The sequence below is a fragment of the Sinocyclocheilus anshuiensis genome, unplaced genomic scaffold (genome assembly GCF_001515605.1).
Source record: "Sinocyclocheilus anshuiensis isolate Anshui unplaced genomic scaffold, SAMN03320099.WGS_v1.1 scaffold367, whole genome shotgun sequence".
NCBI classification, from domain to species: Eukaryota; Metazoa; Chordata; class Actinopteri; order Cypriniformes; family Cyprinidae; genus Sinocyclocheilus; species Sinocyclocheilus anshuiensis.
The window spans coordinates 116,348-135,244 of NW_015549574.1; the positions used below are offsets into that span (position 1 = coordinate 116,348).

The following is an 18,897-nucleotide window of genomic DNA, read 5'->3' on the forward strand; positions in this document are numbered from 1 at the left end:
GGGAGATATCACATAAGACATGACATTTCAATCAACAGAAATTATTATAACAATATACCGGGGACAAAAAGAGCTTTGTTTTTTTTTGCTGCTCCCTGAAGAAACGGACACAACTGGATGTCCAACTATTTTCACATTTGTTAATACAAAAAATTGCTTATTACATTTGATTATTTATTCTACCATATTTTTTTTACCACACAAACCGTAACATAACAGTTCCCTGACATTGATAATCATATAAAACTGTAACAAAGCAAACATTCCCTGTATAGATTGATCATATATCTGGTCTCTAAGTCTCTCACACATACACAAGTGCTCTCTCAATGGGTCCACCTTTCAAGAGGGTCAAGCGCTGTCGTTTCCTACCTAGTCTTTCATCAGAAATTAGGCTTTTCATTCACACGACCACAAAAAAACACAACCTGGAGAAACCATTGACAAAAAAAAAACAAAAAACATAACATTTCTATGTGCTCGGCAGTAAAACAATATAGTCTGTAAACGGACTAAACAGGCTCACAAAATACAAGGAAAATGAATTTGTTGTGCAGTATAGAGGCTATATAAACAAATATGTGATACATTTTTGTGGAATGTGTTACAAAATGTCAGCACAAACTAAAATATATATTTACACATTGACATTCTAAATGACAAACAAAATGGCAAACAAATGCTCTTTAACAGTAATAAGTGACAGTGAACATGTATTGCCACAGACCCAATCAGTCCTATTTAATATACAGTATCAAAAAAGGAAACAACCCTGTAAGATAGTTGGGAAAACATAAGCTCAAATCTGTCTACTGTTATACTGTCTATTAACTAGACCAGGGGTGTACAATCCTGCTCCTGGAGGGTCAATCTCTTGCAGAGTTTAGCTCGACCTATTCTGCCTAAAAGTTCTAGTAAAGGTCCTGAAGACTTTGATTAGTTGTTTCAGGTGTGTTTGATTGATTGGAGTTGGAGCTAAACTCTGCAGGACAGCGTCCCTCCAGTAGCAGGACTGTACACCACTGATGTAAACCACCCCCATTTTTGAATTTATGAACCTTTAAGGCTCTGCGGTAGAGTGCCACAACAGTGTAATCCCACTTCATAACTGCATTGCAGAATTCAAAATCACATTGGTAGATCACCAGATCAGACTGCTCAGTCTTTCTGTGCGATTGTCTTTTGGGCTCAAAAAAAGGTGACTTGCAACCATCTCCATATACTCTCTGACTGTGCTCTACTAGTTGCAATTCTGGGTTCGAAGTGCCTTGACGATGATGAAGAGTTCAGAAGTCCTCCAGAAGAAGGATTTAACAGTAGGCACTTGTACTGATATGAGAATCTATCAAGCCTCGGACAGTATCAGCGTTGCACCCTAGAGCGTCTCTAAGTACTGTGGTGAAATTGAGAAAGGTCTTCTCGGTTTTTTGATAAGATGAGCATACTGGGTTGGGGGCAGAAGATCATTAAGCTTGGTGGTTTTGGTCATGATCAGTCGTATGCTATGTTTACACTGTGGTTTGACCTAATGCCACAGTGCTGCCCGTTTCCTCAGAGGTAGGTGGCTCATCAGCGCTGACCCTCATCTCAGCGTCCTCCTCTCTGAGCTGCTCTGATAGGTCCGCATTGGATTCTGTGAGCATTGTGATGGGAGCTCCTGATTGATCACTGACAGAGTCGTCCTCCAATTCGATGTTGAGGCCGTTGTAATCAGTAAGCGGGCCCTGGCTGTAGGCACCGGCACTGGCGTGAGTGAGTCCATGGACCTTCTTGAGGTGTTTCTCCAGCGTGGCATAGACGGTGAACGGAACGGAGCATAGCTGGCACTGAAAAGGAGCACGTGTCCCACGGGCGCCGTGTGTTTTCATGTGGCGTGTGAGTTTGCTGCTTTGTGCGCAGGCATAGCTGCAGAGGCCGCAGCGGTACGGTCTTTCACCCGTGTGGCTGCGCCGGTGGACTGTCAGGTTGCTGCTGTTGCGGAAAAACTTTCCGCAGAACTCGCAAGCCTCTTCTTTTTTCTTCTTGCCCCCTCCGCTGGTGACCTGCCTCCTTTCGTTCTCCTGCTGCCAGTCCCGGAGCATCTCCACAGCCTCCACCTCACGCTCCCATTCGCCTTGAGGATGATCTTCCCGCTCTGGACGCTTTGGTGTGCAGTTGCCGCTGGCGATCCCACTCTCGCCGCTTCCACCTGTATCTCCGCTCTCCAGAGAGCCCTCTGAGGGGCTGCCATAGGGAGATGGCTGCTGCGGTTCACCTTGACCCTCCTCATCGGCTTCTCTCGGAGCTTGGTAGTAGCGCAGCAGATTGAGATTGGACTGCGAAGACATCAAGATCAGGCTAGTACCTCCTGGAGGCTTCCCAGCATCTGTACTTGCTCCGTGACCAAAGGAAATTTCATTATCTCCCTGTCCAGCAAGTTTTCCGTCCTCATCTGCACTGGCAGAGTTGGGATCAGTTTCCTGTCCAGCAGCAGGGTGGCGGTGACTCCTCATGTGTCGTGCCAGTTCGCCACTCTGGGAGAACGTGAGCTGGCACACGCCGCAGTGGTAGGGCCTATCACAGGCGTGAGTGCGGCGGTGGGCGGACAAGCTGCGCATAGACTGAAAACCCTGGCCGCACAGCTCGCAGGAGAAGGCTTTGTGAAGTGGCAGAGTTGAGTGGGGAAAAGGTGAAGCGGCTGGTGGAGATGGGGACGGGGAAGGTACTACTCCGCCGTTGTTGCAGCTAACCTCCGCCAGGCGCTGCAAACACATGGAGAAGTTCAGGCCCTGCAGGTCACGTGGTGCAATGCTGGAGCCGTGGGGAGGCTTGTGAAGGGGGGCAGATCGCCGAGAGGACGGCTGGAATGCAGAGGCCAGTGTGGCGCCCAGGTGACGTGGATCCATGATGGCTGCCGGTTTTGACGTCTGTGCGATGCTGTCGTCCTCCACCTGGTAGATGTTGAGAGAATGTGTGTTCTGAGCATGCTGGAGGAGAGTCCATGCGCTGGAGAACACACATTGACACACCTGGCAGGTGAAAATGGAGGGCTCTTCGGTTATGGAGAGGAAGAAAGAGAGATAGAAAATTATTTTATTAGTCAAACAACCTAAAAGCTACATTTACATGCTAAAATTCAGCGCTGACCCTCATCTCAGCGTCCTCCTCTCTGAGCTGCTCTGATAGGTCCGCATTGGATTCTGTGAGCATTGTGATGGGAGCTCCTGATTGATCACTGACAGAGTCGTCCTCCAATTCGATGTTGAGGCCGTTGTAATCAGTAAGCGGGCCCTGGCTGTAGGCACCGGCACTGGCGTGAGTGAGTCCATGGACCTTCTTGAGGTGTTTCTCCAGCGTGGCATAGACGGTGAACGGAACGGAGCATAGCTGGCACTGAAAAGGAGCACGTGTCCCACGGGCGCCGTGTGTTTTCATGTGGCGTGTGAGTTTGCTGCTTTGTGCGCAGGCATAGCTGCAGAGGCCGCAGCGGTACGGTCTTTCACCCGTGTGGCTGCGCCGGTGGACTGTCAGGTTGCTGCTGTTGCGGAAAAACTTTCCGCAGAACTCGCAAGCCTCTTCTTTTTTCTTCTTGCCCCCTCCGCTGGTGACCTGCCTCCTTTCGTTCTCCTGCTGCCAGTCCCGGAGCATCTCCACAGCCTCCACCTCACGCTCCCATTCGCCTTGAGGATGATCTTCCCGCTCTGGACGCTTTGGTGTGCAGTTGCCGCTGGCGATCCCACTCTCGCCGCTTCCACCTGTATCTCCGCTCTCCAGAGAGCCCTCTGAGGGGCTGCCATAGGGAGATGGCTGCTGCGGTTCACCTTGACCCTCCTCATCGGCTTCTCTCGGAGCTTGGTAGTAGCGCAGCAGATTGAGATTGGACTGCGAAGACATCAAGATCAGGCTAGTACCTCCTGGAGGCTTCCCAGCATCTGTACTTGCTCCGTGACCAAAGGAAATTTCATTATCTCCCTGTCCAGCAAGTTTTCCGTCCTCATCTGCACTGGCAGAGTTGGGATCAGTTTCCTGTCCAGCAGCAGGGTGGCGGTGACTCCTCATGTGTCGTGCCAGTTCGCCACTCTGGGAGAACGTGAGCTGGCACACGCCGCAGTGGTAGGGCCTATCACAGGCGTGAGTGCGGCGGTGGGCGGACAAGCTGCGCATAGACTGAAAACCCTGGCCGCACAGCTCGCAGGAGAAGGCTTTGTGAAGTGGCAGAGTTGAGTGGGGAAAAGGTGAAGCGGCTGGTGGAGATGGGGACGGGGAAGGTACTACTCCGCCGTTGTTGCAGCTAACCTCCGCCAGGCGCTGCAAACACATGGAGAAGTTCAGGCCCTGCAGGTCACGTGGTGCAATGCTGGAGCCGTGGGGAGGCTTGTGAAGGGGGGCAGATCGCCGAGAGGACGGCTGGAATGCAGAGGCCAGTGTGGCGCCCAGGTGACGTGGATCCATGATGGCTGCCGGTTTTGACGTCTGTGCGATGCTGTCGTCCTCCACCTGGTAGATGTTGAGAGAATGTGTGTTCTGAGCATGCTGGAGGAGAGTCCATGCGCTGGAGAACACACATTGACACACCTGGCAGGTGAAAATGGAGGGCTCTTCGGTTATGGAGAGGAAGAAAGAGAGATAGAAAATTATTTTATTAGTCAAACAACCTAAAAGCTACATTTACATGCTAAAATGACTCAAAACACATTAACAGATGGCATTTTTTAAATGGCAGTGCATTCAGGAGATTCAATATGGGTCTAATGCGAACAAACAAAGCCTGTCTCATGCTATATAACCCTGTATATTTCTAACAAAACATGCTGAGTGGACCGGAAATATGTCTATCATCATGACGACATGAAAATGAAACATCAGAAAGAAAAGGCTGCAGGCGAACTTGATAATTTACAGAAAACAGAGCAAAACAGGTAAAACCACAAATACATGTGAAAACAGGGTAGGTACAGTCCAAGGCTATGTTTACAAAAAATTCTAACATGCTTCTTATGGCATATTGCATAGCTAAAAACGATGTTAAATTAAACAACATGCTGAATGCAATAATAAATGCTTCAAACAGGTGCAATGTTGTCACATGACCTCAATATACTGCATGCTCAATTCGGTGATATCATCTGGGTTTAATTTATATAGCAGTTTTAAATCAATTTTTTTGTGTATAAACGTCAGTTTTCACCAGTCCAATAAAATATTCAAGAAAGAGAAATCATGGTGAATGGGATTTCCTGCTGCGTATACTGTATATTTTGGGTACCTGTGCACTGAAACGTGTTGTAGCGTCTGCGTAGAATCATGCATGATCTTTGGGTTTTATGGCTTAAGAGACCCTTTTAGCTTTTGACATTTGCAATATCATATTGCTCCAAAATCCAAAGGCTGAAATTAGAACTCATATTTTGTTTTGTTTCGAAAATGTAGCTTATTTTTCAGAAACACTATGATTTTTGATATTGTGACATTTTCATGAAAAAAAAAGAAAATTCAAAAAAATTAATTAGCCTTCTGTAAAGTGAAATCACATATCATATAATGTATTATCTAAATTGTAAAGTATTTATACATCATGGTTGAAAAAAAGAACTGTCTAAACTTCACGATGAAAATATTTTCTTGATGTCAAAAAAAATCTTTAACAATTTTTCATGTAGCTAATTTTTTTCTTCTCATTTAAGAATGAAATGTGACCCGGACATGTTTTCTTGCTAATCACCTACATCTGCATCCTGCTAAAATAGTTCAAGTAGTATGCTACAGTCTACATGTGACAAAAACCCATCCTCCTGACCTAGTGCATCACCTCACGAGAACACGTTTTCCTCATTTGACATTTTTTCACGCAACTTTTTTAGGAAAGCTTCATGCCACAAACCCCTGCAGGTGTCAGAGCAATAATGAGCTGGTAATAGCCCCGCTGTTGAGTCAGACCTGAGCAGAAAGCCTTGCCTGATTAAAGGTGTGCTCACAGGAGAGCCGGATGACTGCGGAGAGAGAGATTGAGACAGAAGCAAATGAGCACGGATGGGCTCCTTTAGCAGCTCTGGTGGTATTTTTAAACGTGGTTAGCTTTGTCTCTATTTCAGAGAGCAGCTCGCCAATTAAGCTGCAAATTGCTAATTAGTGGAACGGGGCAAACGAAGGTTTTATGCAAATGAGTCCTGACTCAGCCTCCTTGATAAATGGGGCCTGTCTGCAAAGAGGATCCCAAAACTGAGAGGAAAATTCATTTCATTTTTTCCATTCTCTTACAAAGGGTTCAAAGCAGAGTGCTATAAGCCTCTTTTACATCTCCTCAAGTCAAAATCCTTCTGCATTTTATTGGGAGGGGGCAAAGAAGAAGATTAAAAAGAGCCTCTCCTATTCTCTTCTCTCGTACTCTGTGCCTGGAGAAGAACTCGAGTCAAAAAGCAAGAAGCCGATCTCTGAGCTTCGGGGACGGAGGTTAAAACAGGGATGAAAAGGGGAAGGATGGAAGAAAAGTGTTTAATTCAAGAACAAAAAGAAATAGCTGCACAGGTCATGAAAAACAACAGAAAAACCATCGCCCCTGTGACTGCACCTTCGCCCCCTCCAAACAACACCCCTTCTGCTTCCAAATCTCTCCCTCGGGTGGAGAGTGCGAGGAGGGTGAAGGGGGGCTTTTGTCTCAGGGTCTTGGAGTGAAACACAATACCCAGCCTGTCTCTCTCTCTCCTTTGCTTTCATTCTTTCCTCTCACTCTTTTTGTAAGGATTCCCATTTGGCCCAGGGTAGCAATTGCATATTAAGCAGAAGCAATAACCGCTAATTAAAAATGCAGATTGGCTGAGAGCGCTAACGAGCAGCAGGCAGAATCTTCTCTCTCTAGGGAACAGAGTGAGAAAGAGAGGGAGAATGAGAGCGAGAATAAAGGGACAGTTGAAAGGAAGAGCTAAGAGAAAGCTGGAGGAAATAAAAATAAGACTATTGATACATTGTCTACACTAATTCAATAATCCATTCCACTGCACCGCTGTCTCCAAAATCTCTCTATGTCACTCTTTTACACCCACACAGAAGCACACACACGCACACACACGCACGCATACACACACTCCTGTCTGATGGGTTGTGGGCTAACTGAATTTTCATTGGATGAGTCAAAATGAAAGCGCAAATACAACGCATACAAAACGCCCTCATCCACCCAAGCAGCACAAAAATGTATCATTTTGGGGTCCAAGATTTGCCAAGAATTAGGATACTTTTAAACTCTGCCACCCATAGAACATAATGTTTTTCAACCAATACAAATACTTTTAAACCAATACAGGTTTTTAAATTATTTGTGTTTTCAAAGTAGATATTAGCATTCAACGCGCTATGTGAGCGTTCAAAATGCTATGTGAGCAATCGATCTTAATAAAAAACCTAAATCCAAATAAAAAAAATATTGGAAATTAATATGTATGATTAAATATCAAGTATGGTGTAATATTCTAAAAAGCTAAGTCTAATATCAACAGATAAGCAATAAGGTACCATTATAATAGACCTAACTACACATAACACAAGTAAAATACATGTGGTAAAAATGGCACTGGCTTTTTTTTTCTATGGTTATGATTTTTAAATAAAGCAATAAGCCCCAAGAAGCCGTGGTTTACAGTGAATTTATAACAGCTAAGGGGCTTTGTTAGGCACGACGCAAAGCGGGGCTTCACGGGGCTTATTGCTTTTATAAAATGGTTATTCCATATATGTAGTTCACATCGTGCCTAACAACGCCCCCTAGCTGTTATAAATTCACTGTAAACCACGGGTTCTTGGGGCTTATTGCTTTTATAGGACCGGAACTATCCATTTTATAACTTTGTTTTTTTAATGCTGTAACCTACATCATATGTTATCCCTATTCCTACAAATGAAATATGTAAATGCTAAATACTTAAAATAGTTAGGGACTCTTAAATTAGTGTATTTGCTTTTGGGGTGTCATTGGCTACCGTTTTAGATTGTCAACAGTAAGAATTTTTTCTTTTAAGAAATGGATACTTCTTTCAGCTAGAATGCATTAAAGGGTTAGCTCACCCAAAAATGAAAATTCTGTCATCACTCACCCTCATGTCGTTTCAAACCCGTAAGACCTTCGTTCATCTTCGGAACACAAATTAAGATATTTTTGATGGAATCTGAGAGCTGTCTGACCCTCCCATAGACAGCAACGCAACTGAAATGTTCCCAAGTCCAGAAACGTAGCAAGGAGATCTGTAAAATAATCCATGTGACATCAGTGGTTCAACCGCAATTATACGAAGCTACGAGCATACTTTTTGTGCACAAACGAAAAAAAAAAAACGACTTTATTCAACAATTCTTCTCCTCCGCATCACCCTGTAGCGCCATTTTGGAGAGTATCAGCTGGACGTAAACAACGTATGCTGTTCTGTGTCAGCTGCGTCACACGGATTATTTTACAGATCTCCTTGCTACGTCTCTGGACTTGGGAACATTTAAGTTGTATTGCTGTCCATGCAGGGTCAGACAGCTCTCAAATTCCATCAAAAATATCTTAATTTGTGTTCCGAAGATGAATGAAGGTCTTACGGGTTTGAAACGACATGAGGGTGAGTGATGACAGAATTTTCATTTTTGGGTGAACTATCCCTTTAAATTGATTAAAACTGACAGTAAAGACGCTTACATTGTTACAATATTTCTATTTCAAATAAATGCCGTTTCAACCATTTTGAACTTTGATAATAAGAAATATTACAGATCTGGCAACCAGAACCTGTCCATTACAACAACTCACCATTCACTTACTTTCATATATCACATGCTCATTTTCAAGCAAAACTTTTACACTTCAAACAGTTCCTTCTCAGACCCCATCTCTTATCTCATTCTTCTGTCACTGAAGCCTCAAAATCTTTGCGTCAATAATAACCCAAGACTGTCGACAGTGAGGAAGTAACACATTAGTATATTTGCACCTCTCACCCTGACACCTTTATCAGCAACATACACCTTCACACACAAAAAGAGGCAAAAGGGACTGAACCCCAGAGTAGCAAGAAAGATAGACGGACTGAAGCGGAGCACAAAAAGGAAGGAAGCGCAAACATGTGTACGTTCAGGAGGGAGTGACCCAAAAGCGAAAACATGTTTCGTTGATAATAATCAATAATCATTTGCTTGCCTCTATAAACAGTCAGTAATTACAAACTAATAAATGTTTGCTTTGCTCATGCTGTAGAGTGAAAGAATCCTGCCCATATGAGGAAGCAGTTCAGGTCACGGTTCAATAGCATCACCCTGAGAAACACCAACCCAACACCTGCACAGGCCGATGATTCCCTTTAGGGCCAACAATTGCACTGAAAAACACACTAGCTTTTGACACACACTACTGTAACACACCCCCCCACCAACATCCTGTTTAACAGTCAAAAGAGTTCAATGTTTCACCAAAATTCTTCTCATACAACTCATAAAAATAGAGGTTCTTTATTGACATCTTTGCTTCGTTGAAGAACCTTCAACATCCATGGAAACCTTTCTTTTCTAAAAAGGTTTCTTTGACTATTAATGTGTTCAAATATTAAAACCTGCATATGACAGTTTTATTATTTTTTTAATTAGCATTTTTTCCCTACACATATCTATTGTTTTGCTTCAGAAGACATTGATTCATCAATTGGATTGCTTTGTGTGGTTTTCAAAGCATCAACTTTAGCTTTCCTATACACGCGCATTATATAGACTCTAAGAAATTGATTATTTATGTTAAAATCGTAGTTTGTGTTCATCTGAAGAAAAAAAATCACATACATCTGGGACAGAATGAGGATGAGAACATGATGAGAGAATTTCCCGTTACAATGAGAGTGTCCCATTACAAAAGGTTCACTGGTGAACCCAAAAGGTTCTTCAATGAAGTCTTTGCAAAAACCCTCTTGGAACCTTTATTTTGAAGACTGTGCGATGCTTCAACAGGCAATAGATTCATAACTCAAGGTCAACAAATGGAAAAAACGTCAAATTTTGAGACTTTATTTTGAATAGCGCAGTAAGAGGACGGGAGCGAAGCAATTCACAAAGGACTCTGGGAATAACACACCATGTCAGCACCTGCTATGACTGACAGTGCTGGAATAATGAGGAAAGTGTGCTCTGGGAGTTGTGCAGTTTGGTGGCCTGACTGTGCTGTGTTTACCTGGCCACTTCACCTGAGAGACAGAGCTAAGGAGATGCTCAGGTGTGCTCAGGTGCCTTTCCGCCGTCCCCCAGGGTGCATGCATAAGTGTACGTTTGCTTGTGTGTGTAGCAGAACTGCCTATCTCTTCCACACAATTAGGCTTGGCGTCTCTAACTCTCCAACTCACCAAGGCCTCAGTGCCACAGCAACGGCAGTCTAATGAGCTGGACTGGGGACGAGGTCGTTAAATGAGGGGACAGTTTTACAAAAAAAGACACTAATTAGCACCTAGAACTCACCGGCTCGGTTGGCCTCCACCCTCACACCTGGCTCTTCCTTCCATCTCTTGTCCGTCATACGCCGGAGCTCCACGTAACCCGCCTCCACCTGCGTTCCTTGGCCGAATCGGTGCGTCCGATTGGCCGGAGAGGGAGGAGTGTGGACCTGAGGCCGGGCTCTGGCTGTGCCGCACCCGCCCTGTTTGTGCTGGATGAAGGTGAGGATGTGGGCCAATGGGAAGGCTTGACCACACTGGCCACATGTCAACAGGTCACGGCCTCCATCATCCGGCTGAGGGATCTGCTCAGGTGACGGCGAAGAGTCGGCGGGGATGACTGTGGAATCCGGAGCGTCTGTGAGCAGAACAACGCACAAAAAAGCTGTAAAAACACTCTGTTCAGAGAGTCCCTTGGAACTCTTGAAATGACCCAACTGAGTGGCTTTGCAAAAGCCTCGCTTCTCTTCTAATGTGCTACTTTAAGTTCTCTGCAATCGTCGGCGTACTGCTAAACTGTCATCATCAGCACGGCTCTGTCTGGTCAACAGATACTGACCACTTCCTGCGTCTCTGCCACCGAGGTCTGCTTTGCACAGGAAGTAGCGCGATGCAGCTCCGACCCGCTTGAGCAATTCGCCCATTAGAGCATGCTGATGTATCAGGCACTTTGCACTGTAGTCGTCCTACCATGCTCACAATCTGCTGATCTAAACATGGTGTCTTTCACACCACTCATAACCGCTGAGGCGAATGAGCGATGCAGCATGTAAATCTAGACAGGCCAAAGCTGAGCCAAACAGGATTTTGCTACCAAGACTATGAAAAAAAGCCTACTTTGAGTGGGTTAATACCAACTTTTAAAAATGTATCTGTGCATAAACTGAAAGTCACTTTAATATTTTGTCTCTTAGTGCACATAATGCTGTTTTTACACTACAAATGTGGCACAGAAGCTGCATTTAATTGCATTTAAACTGAATAATGCTGCACAGAGGACACACAAGATATATTTTTTTCAAATTAATCATTTAAAATGAATTCTTGAACAGAAACATTAAACTATAACTACTCTGTAATAATAAAGGCAATGTTTAATGATGCAACGTTGCTGCATTAATTTACACAGCAGCATCAGGGCCTCTTGAGGTGGATCAAATCTGCATATTTTAATACATATGCGTAATTTAATTTTTACACACAATGAATTTGTGCAGACACAGATCATAGGCTGAGCACCTTGGCTGTGTAGAGACCTTGAGTTAAGAGAGGAACTTGCCCTTTGGCCTGGGTGCCGCTGCTGTGGTCATGGGCTCCAGATCTCTCTCTCTCTCACTCACACACACCTTACAGCCTGGACTGGATCCACCTGCCCGGTCTAGGCTGTCCATGCCGATGCAGGTACAGACAGTCCCGCGGCGGGGAGGATTTCACCAGTGGTTACTCAAAAATGTCACCTTTCCTGTTTCAACAGCTCTGGTTGTTTGTGCCGACACGCAAAAGGTGCGGCTGCTCTCTCTCGCTCGCTCTCACACACACACACACGTCTGGTTCACTATCCTTGTGGGGACTCTCCATAGGCGTAATGGTTTTTCTACTGTACAGACTGTATATTCTATTGCCCTACACCAACCCTACACCTAAACCTACCCCTTACAGGAAACTTTCTGCATTTTTAGATTTTCAAAAAACTTAATTCTGTATGATTTATAAGCTTTTGTACCCGAGGAGACCACAATTTAGGTCCCCACCGTGACACGAGTCCCCATGAGTCTGTGTGTAGTCAGGTTTAAGTCCCCACCAGGATATATAAACCAGTACACGCACATACACACACATACACACGCAAACACACACGCACACGCGCACACGCACGCACACACGCACACACTGGAAATCCGACTCATTTAAGTGAATCGGTTCTTTCGACCAATTCGTTTCAAGCGTTCAGCGGTTGTCAAGGACCACGTGATAACGGAAAACATCTCGCTCTGGGGATATATTACATGCACCAAATCGTTCAGTACAGCCATTTATAGGCACATGTTGCGGTTTATTACTGTTTACTATTAATGTGGATATTTATAATGTGTGTGTCTCAGTTCAACTGTAGCCTTGATTTAGCTTAGTCAGTTAGAACCTAAATGTAATTTGCATTTGCATTATAAACAATACTAAAATTAACTAACATCTCAAAATTAAATAAGTTAATAGGCTAAGCATGTTAAAAACGCAATTAAATAAAAACAGTCTCGTATCCGTGTTGATATAACGGTCATAGTTACAATCACGCCGTAAACGTATTTTAGTTAGTTTAATTTGTAATTTTTCTGCTATTCGGTTTTTAAAGTAGCTACTCGTTAGCCCCGTCAGTGAAATGCTTCGTTCAACCGATTCATTGAACAAATCCGTCTCAACCATTAAACTAGACTCAAGTTTTGTGGTCAGGTGAGGCACGCACAGCTCCCCACAGTTAGAAGATAAAACAAACAACAAAAAGATCCTGTCATGATCAAAACAATATTTCACAGCAATATATGTACACGCATTCGTTTTACGGTGACTATGTTTAGCAATCAATTTTTTATATCAATAAACAAAACAATATTCAAGCGACGCGCACTTGTCAGCGGGTAAAATAACGTGTTCACTGCCATCAGAAAATGAGGATTGGTGTAAATAAAAATGAAACCTAACGGAAAAATTACAAAGTAGTAGCTAAGGTATGAAAGTGACGACACAAAACATAAAGATATTGTGAAAATACAATAAGGAAGTGCTATTTTATTGCTCCAACTCGTTCAGTGTCTAAGAAACTTAAACCTAAAATCCCTTAAACAGCCTGTAAATGTAAGACGGACACAGAATGGCTACTGATACGACACTGAACGCTCGTCAGCGACACGTACAAATAAAAACATGAGGGTAACGTTAGGTTAATTATTTCAACTCCAATGTCAAGTTCTGTACAGGCACTGGAGTGAGCCACAGACCACGTGAAAAGTTATTACATCGATTACGCGTACTCTCATTCTCACACTCCCACATTATTCAGATTCGGTTCTACATAAATATGTGCATGTTCTCGTTTACATGTGGATAAAGTTGTCTTAAATCCAGCTTACCTTGCATTGCGCTCAGGTGTTGCGGTCTGCTGCCGAGTTTACGTCTGGACATAGTGAGAGAAGATCTTCTAAAACTACACCAGAACTAAGCGGACACTAGAAATCTCATACAACGGCAGTGATGTGTGACTCGACTGTCGTTGAGTGCTGTGCCCGTCAGTGTTCAAGTTCACACTGTCTGCGGGCCCTACAGGAGGAGGAGGGCATGAGCAACGCCTCCAGCCCGCCCATCACCATCCTCCTCCTCCTCCTCTTCCTCCTCTTCTGCCCTCTCTCTTATCATAATTGACCTCGTTAAACAACTCTGCTTAGGCAACAGCATCAGGGCCACTTTAAATGATCCAATCTCTTTCTTTTCCTTATCTATCTGTTGTATTGAAGGAATTATGTAAATAGTCGCTTTGATGGCGCGCAGCTGTTGCTCTGACACCAATAAACTGTGCTGGTTAAGGATGTGGGTGAAGAGGAAGTGGCTTTATCGAGGTCGACTGAGACAGGTGTTTGTTTTGCTGTCCGGCTTATTTCGAAACCCAAAGTAACTGTCGCTTTACTTTCAGACACTTGCTTCTCTTTTGTGGAGGGCGGGGGTAAATACAAGCACGCGGGGACTGCTGAAAGTTGTCTTCGTGTATATAAAGTGGTCAAACTCCCATTCAAAATAACAGCAATTTTTGTCGAATCACGTATTTCTTAGTGAAGCGCGCCATCTGGCGGTTACAATAGGTAGGGGTTGTTACGCCAAAGAAAATGCGTTTTTGTTTTCGATGTAAACGAGTAAAACACTCAAGCCAAAGTTATTTGTTTCCATTCATTATTAGCTTTTTATTTCAATGTCAAAACCTGTGCTCTTAATACAAGAAAGAACCACCAGACATTTACATTGTCGAGTGAAAAAATCATGGCATTTAAAATCAGCATTTTCTGTGCAAGAAATTTCATCACTCTTACATGAAGGGACTATATACAATGATGAGGTAAAATGGGTAGATGCACCCCCAAAAAAACAACTCTTTTAATCACCCTCACTCATCTCGTTTTTCTTCCATAGAACACAAAAGCAGACATTAGGTAGAATGACGTGTTTCCTGGAAGTCAGTTATATGTGTTTGGATCAACGTGAGGGTGAGTAAATGACAGAATTAGCTTTTTTTGGGTGAACTCTCTCTTTAATGGTGGTATAAGACACAAGGAAGAGCATAAATTTCATCCCACTTACGTCACAAAATTCAACACAGATCGACTCCAAATAATCTGCAAAGTTTATTAGAATCCTAGTAGCTCAAAGCATTCCTGGCAACCCTGCTGTGTAATATCAAGAATGGGAGGTGATATGTGTTTTCAGAGCATGATGGTGTTAATTTTTACATTTTAGAAATGATTTGTTTCCATTGCATCCAGTTTAGAAGATGTAAAAGAGAAGCTGAAGTGAGTGAAATTAATTTTATTGATATTTTTCCCCAAACTTCTGAGTAAACTCTTGCCATCATGGTCACCATTCTGTTTGACGTCTTAGGGCCTCGACTGTTTTATCAGCCAATTCTTCAGTACCGGTATTGAGGACTCCGTGATCTTGAGCGTGATCTCCTGTTGTGGAAGACAGTAGAAATGTTTGAAATGAGCCAGAACAACAGTACGTTTAGATGAAATGGACAAGTGTGGCTGGTCCAGACTGGTTTAGCATACCTTCTGGATGAGCTGTAGTCCCGACCTGTGGGGTGTTCAAGATTTATGATTAGAATCTTCTTCATGAGTAAGTTTTTGCAAGTGTCTTAATTGTTACCACACTGTGTATACATCTATAGAATTCTATCACTACCAAAAAAACAACAACACACAATTCAATCCACAGAAAGAGTCTTGTTTCAATTCTTTCATAATGTGAATAACAATACGACCGTATCTCTATAAGAACAGGGGATTCTTTGGTGGGAGGCTTTTACAGCACAAATAAACTCACCGTATTTGTCATCGGGGGAGGGCGAGTGACTCTGACCTCCATACTGTTTCTCCCATTCATCCCTCTCTTTTTCCCGCCGTTCTCGCTCCCTACAAGACCAAACAATGACCGAACTGTATCCTCTTCTTTACAAACCAAGAGGACAGTTCCCACATGAACATGCTGCACATGTATATACACGCTCGGACTCACTTCATGCGTATTTTCCTTGCCATTGCGCGAAGAACTCCTTCTCGTTCCTGCGATGGGAGGGGGAAAATACATGAGCGTTAAAAAGTAAATAACTACCTGGAATCACCCCTCCTACCCACATACCAACTGTACACCCACACTTTTACCTGTCGCTTGTTCTCTTGTTGCTGGATCTTGGCTTGTGCGGCCTTCTTATCCGCCTTGGCTGATGAAGGTGAAAGCAGAAGGTGAGGCAGGGTCAACAGGCTTTTATTTTACATAACATGCTGCTTAGGAAGTGGTATATACACTACTGTTCAAAATTTTGGGGTCAGTAAAAAATAAAGAAATTAATACTTTGACCAAATTTCAAATTTATGACCAAAAGTGACATTAAAGACTTTTATAATACTACAAAAGATTTCCATTAAAAAGCTGTTCTTTTGAACTTTCTATTAATCAAAGAATCGTGAAAAAAGTATCGGTTACCACAAAAATATTATGATGAACAGAAACATTAAAATGATTTCTGAAAAATTAAGTGACACTCAAGACCATTTACTAAAGCCATATTTTAAAACACAAATATATTTACATTTTTCATAATAGAAAACAATTGTTTGAAATTCAATAATATTTCACAATATTACAGTATCTTTTAGATATCTTTTAAAAAAAAAGTTTTGAATTGTAATTTATTCCTGTGATGGCAAAGCTGAGCAGCCACAAGATAATTTAAAAGAGATCCTTTCCAGTCTTCAATATCACAAGATCCTTTAAAAATTATGCTGATTTGGTGCTCAAAAAACATTTATTATCATTGTTGAAAACAGCTGTGCTGCTTAATATTTTTGTAGAAACTGTAATGCATTTTTATCAGATTTTTATCAGTGACAGTAAATGTAAATTATTAATTTCTTTCCAAAAATTATTATATATATACACATACACACACACACACACACACACACACACACACACAGTAGTCAACATTTAAAGTGGATCACAAAAGTTCATCAAAGTTGTTCAGAGACAAGAACGCTTCTAGGTTTTAGGACAACTTTGAACTTTTTTGATCCATTTTAAATGTTGACTACTGTATATAAACAACAAAAAGGAAACAATACTTTTGAATAGCAATGTAAAAAAAGATGCATTATTTTCATTTTGAGACTTGCCAAAGATTGCATTCACCAGTTTTCATTTGTCAAAATCATTTGTGTTATTAAAGCATTTGAGTGTTAATTGGACAGAAATGAGAATGCACAATAAATATAAATATAAAAATAATGCTAACTGATATGGTACCAATATACTGTGTATGCCTAGCATAAATATGGAATAAAATGGTTCCTGCATGCCTGAGATAGTAACTCACATTGCTTGTTTAGAGCCTTCTGCATACGGAGTTTGAGCTTCTCTTGTGGTGTCATCTTGGGCTGCAATGGACACAGTGACTTTAGAAGTACGATGGAAAAGTTTATGCAAAGAACAGCGGCAGACAACAAGGAATCTAGTTTACTAACTTAAACTTGTGTCATGTCATGCAGAAGGACGAGAGTGTTTTAAACTACATACAGATCATTTATATGCTGCATGTTGAACAGCAGCAGACAGTCCTGTTTCAAAGAAATGCCTGTGATGTTTTAAGTTATTGATGTATTTGTAGGGATATGGAAAAGTGCAAAGTGTGAACAGACAAATGGAGGCAGCCAGCACTATGTCGACTCTTCTTCTCACCAGGTCAGGTACATCAACTCGATGGAACAGTTACAAAATGGCAGCTACTGTAGCCATTTCAGAAGGTGCTGCCTTGAAGCTGTTCAACCTTTACACACAAGGACAATCTGTATTGACTTATGCAGGTGTGTTTGTGTGTGCGAGTGAGTGAAGTTGCTCTGCCTGCCTTGACAAGCCCAGTGCAGAAGCAACACCTGAGCTGTTTAACTGCTGAGCAAACCTGCCAAGAACCTTTATTCCTTTGTAGTTTTCCTTTCATCAGCTCACGTTCATTCACAGGTGTCTCTCAACAACCCATCATTCAGATAATACTCGGTAAGATAAATGAGAAGTACATGTATCATTTCCCTAAACAGAAGACAAATCTATAGCGCTTCCAAAGAGCACAAAGAAATATCTGGGTCCTTTAGAGATAGAGTTGGTCACTTCCTGCTTCTTTCTTACAAAAAATAAATAAAAATAAGGCAAAAAGTGAGTTGGGTAAGCTCAGATATGGCTGCTCTTCAAAAGACCATTGCATTCTGTAAATAGAGGGCAGCTGATCACCAAGTGGACAGCCAATCAAAAACACATTTCAAATGAGAACAAGGGCTCTTTGAAGAGCCAAGAGATGGGCAGGAGCCCCAGCCTGATTGTTAACTGCATCAGCCTGTCAGGGGTGAGGGAGGCGGAGTCTTTAGCAACAAATTCGAGATATATCAAATTCTTACTGACTTTGGCAGCTCCAGTCTCTTTACCACCCGGAGTTTCAGGCCTGGGGGAGAAAAAAAAAAATGATACAGAATTTTTGGTCAGTAGTCACTTATGAGGCATAGGACAGTAATATTAATGATGATAATAATAATAATAATAAATCAATACTACTACTAATAATTTTATTTTACAGAAGTAAAATTGCAATACTACTAATTTTTAACCCTATAAACTCTACTGTATCATATTTGATCCACAAATTTCTAAGGCCTCTAATGCTACGTTCACAACTACAGGCAAATGTGGCCCAATTTTTTTTGTGTTTTGCAATGCAACCACAGACTGAACAATCATATCGGAATATATGCAACTTTTACGTCACTCTAGTCTAGATCAACATTCGTCACAATTCTGTGATCATGGGAGTCATGACCTAATGGTTAGAGAGTCGGACTTGTAACCCGAAGTTTGTGGGTTCGAGTCTCAGGTCCGGCAGGAATTGAAGGTGGGGGGAGTGAATAACTGTCGCTCTCTTCCACCCTCAATACCAGGAGTGAGGTGAGACCCTTGAGCAAGGAACCGAACCCCCCAACTGCTCCCCGGGCGCAGAAGCAAAAATGGCTGCCCACTGCTCCAGATGCGTGTTCACGGTGCGTGGGTGTTCACTAATGTGTGTGTGTGTACTTTAGGGCTGTCAAATTTTTTTTTCCAATTTCGAATATTCGTCAAAAAAAAAAAAAAAAAAAAAATTCCACATTCGAATGCAAAAAAATTGCATTCGAATTGAAGG

General features: G+C 42.5%; 2 protein-coding genes across 4 annotated transcripts in view; both read right to left on the reverse strand.

Moving 5' to 3' along the window:
* Window positions 1-1,485: 1,485 nt before the first annotated feature.
* LOC107657474 (B-cell lymphoma/leukemia 11B-like) lies at window positions 1,486-13,794 on the reverse strand. Its single transcript, XM_016445566.1, has 4 exons — window positions 13,547-13,794; window positions 10,447-10,779; window positions 3,145-4,577; window positions 1,486-1,598 (listed from the first exon to the last, which is right to left on the reverse strand). Exons 1-4 carry the CDS (start codon window positions 13,596-13,598, stop codon window positions 1,509-1,511), a joined length of 1,908 nt encoding a protein of 635 aa, XP_016301052.1. The 5' UTR covers window positions 13,599-13,794; the 3' UTR covers window positions 1,486-1,508.
* Window positions 13,795-14,348: 554 nt separating this feature from the next.
* Window positions 14,349-18,897, reverse strand: part of LOC107657475 (CLK4-associating serine/arginine rich protein-like) — a 19,938-nt gene continuing 15,389 nt past the window's right edge. For 2 of the 3 annotated variants that reach the window (XM_016445568.1, XM_016445567.1), the window contains exons 15-21: window positions 18,129-18,168; window positions 17,053-17,113; window positions 15,842-15,900; window positions 15,696-15,742; window positions 15,504-15,592; window positions 15,230-15,254; window positions 14,349-15,130 (exon numbers count right to left, since the gene is read on the reverse strand). In XM_016445568.1, coding sequence (XP_016301054.1) covers window positions 15,088-15,130; window positions 15,230-15,254; window positions 15,504-15,592; window positions 15,696-15,742; window positions 15,842-15,900; window positions 17,053-17,113; window positions 18,129-18,168 — 364 coding nt within the window. In that variant the 3' untranslated portion in view covers window positions 14,349-15,087. Of the gene's footprint in view, window positions 15,131-15,229; window positions 15,255-15,503; window positions 15,593-15,695; window positions 15,743-15,841; window positions 15,901-17,052; window positions 17,114-18,124; window positions 18,169-18,897 lie in introns of those variants that run through there. The other variant, XM_016445569.1, reaches the window with a different exon arrangement.

What these genes read in the sequence shown, in the direction of transcription:
- LOC107657474 (XM_016445566.1), bottom strand. Translation starts at nt 13,598, where the DNA reads ATGTCCAGACGTAAACTCGGCAGCAGACCGCAACACCTGAGCGCAATG. An exon ending in GGTGGAGGCCAACCGAGCCG is followed by an intron (nt 4,578 to 10,446) that starts GTGAGTTCTAGG and finishes CCATAACCGAAG; the next exon opens with AGCCCTCCATTTTCACCTGC. An exon ending in TATCAGAGCAGCTCAGAGAG is followed by an intron (nt 1,599 to 3,144) that starts GAGGACGCTGAG and finishes CAGCTCAGAGAG; the next exon opens with GAGGACGCTGAGATGAGGGT.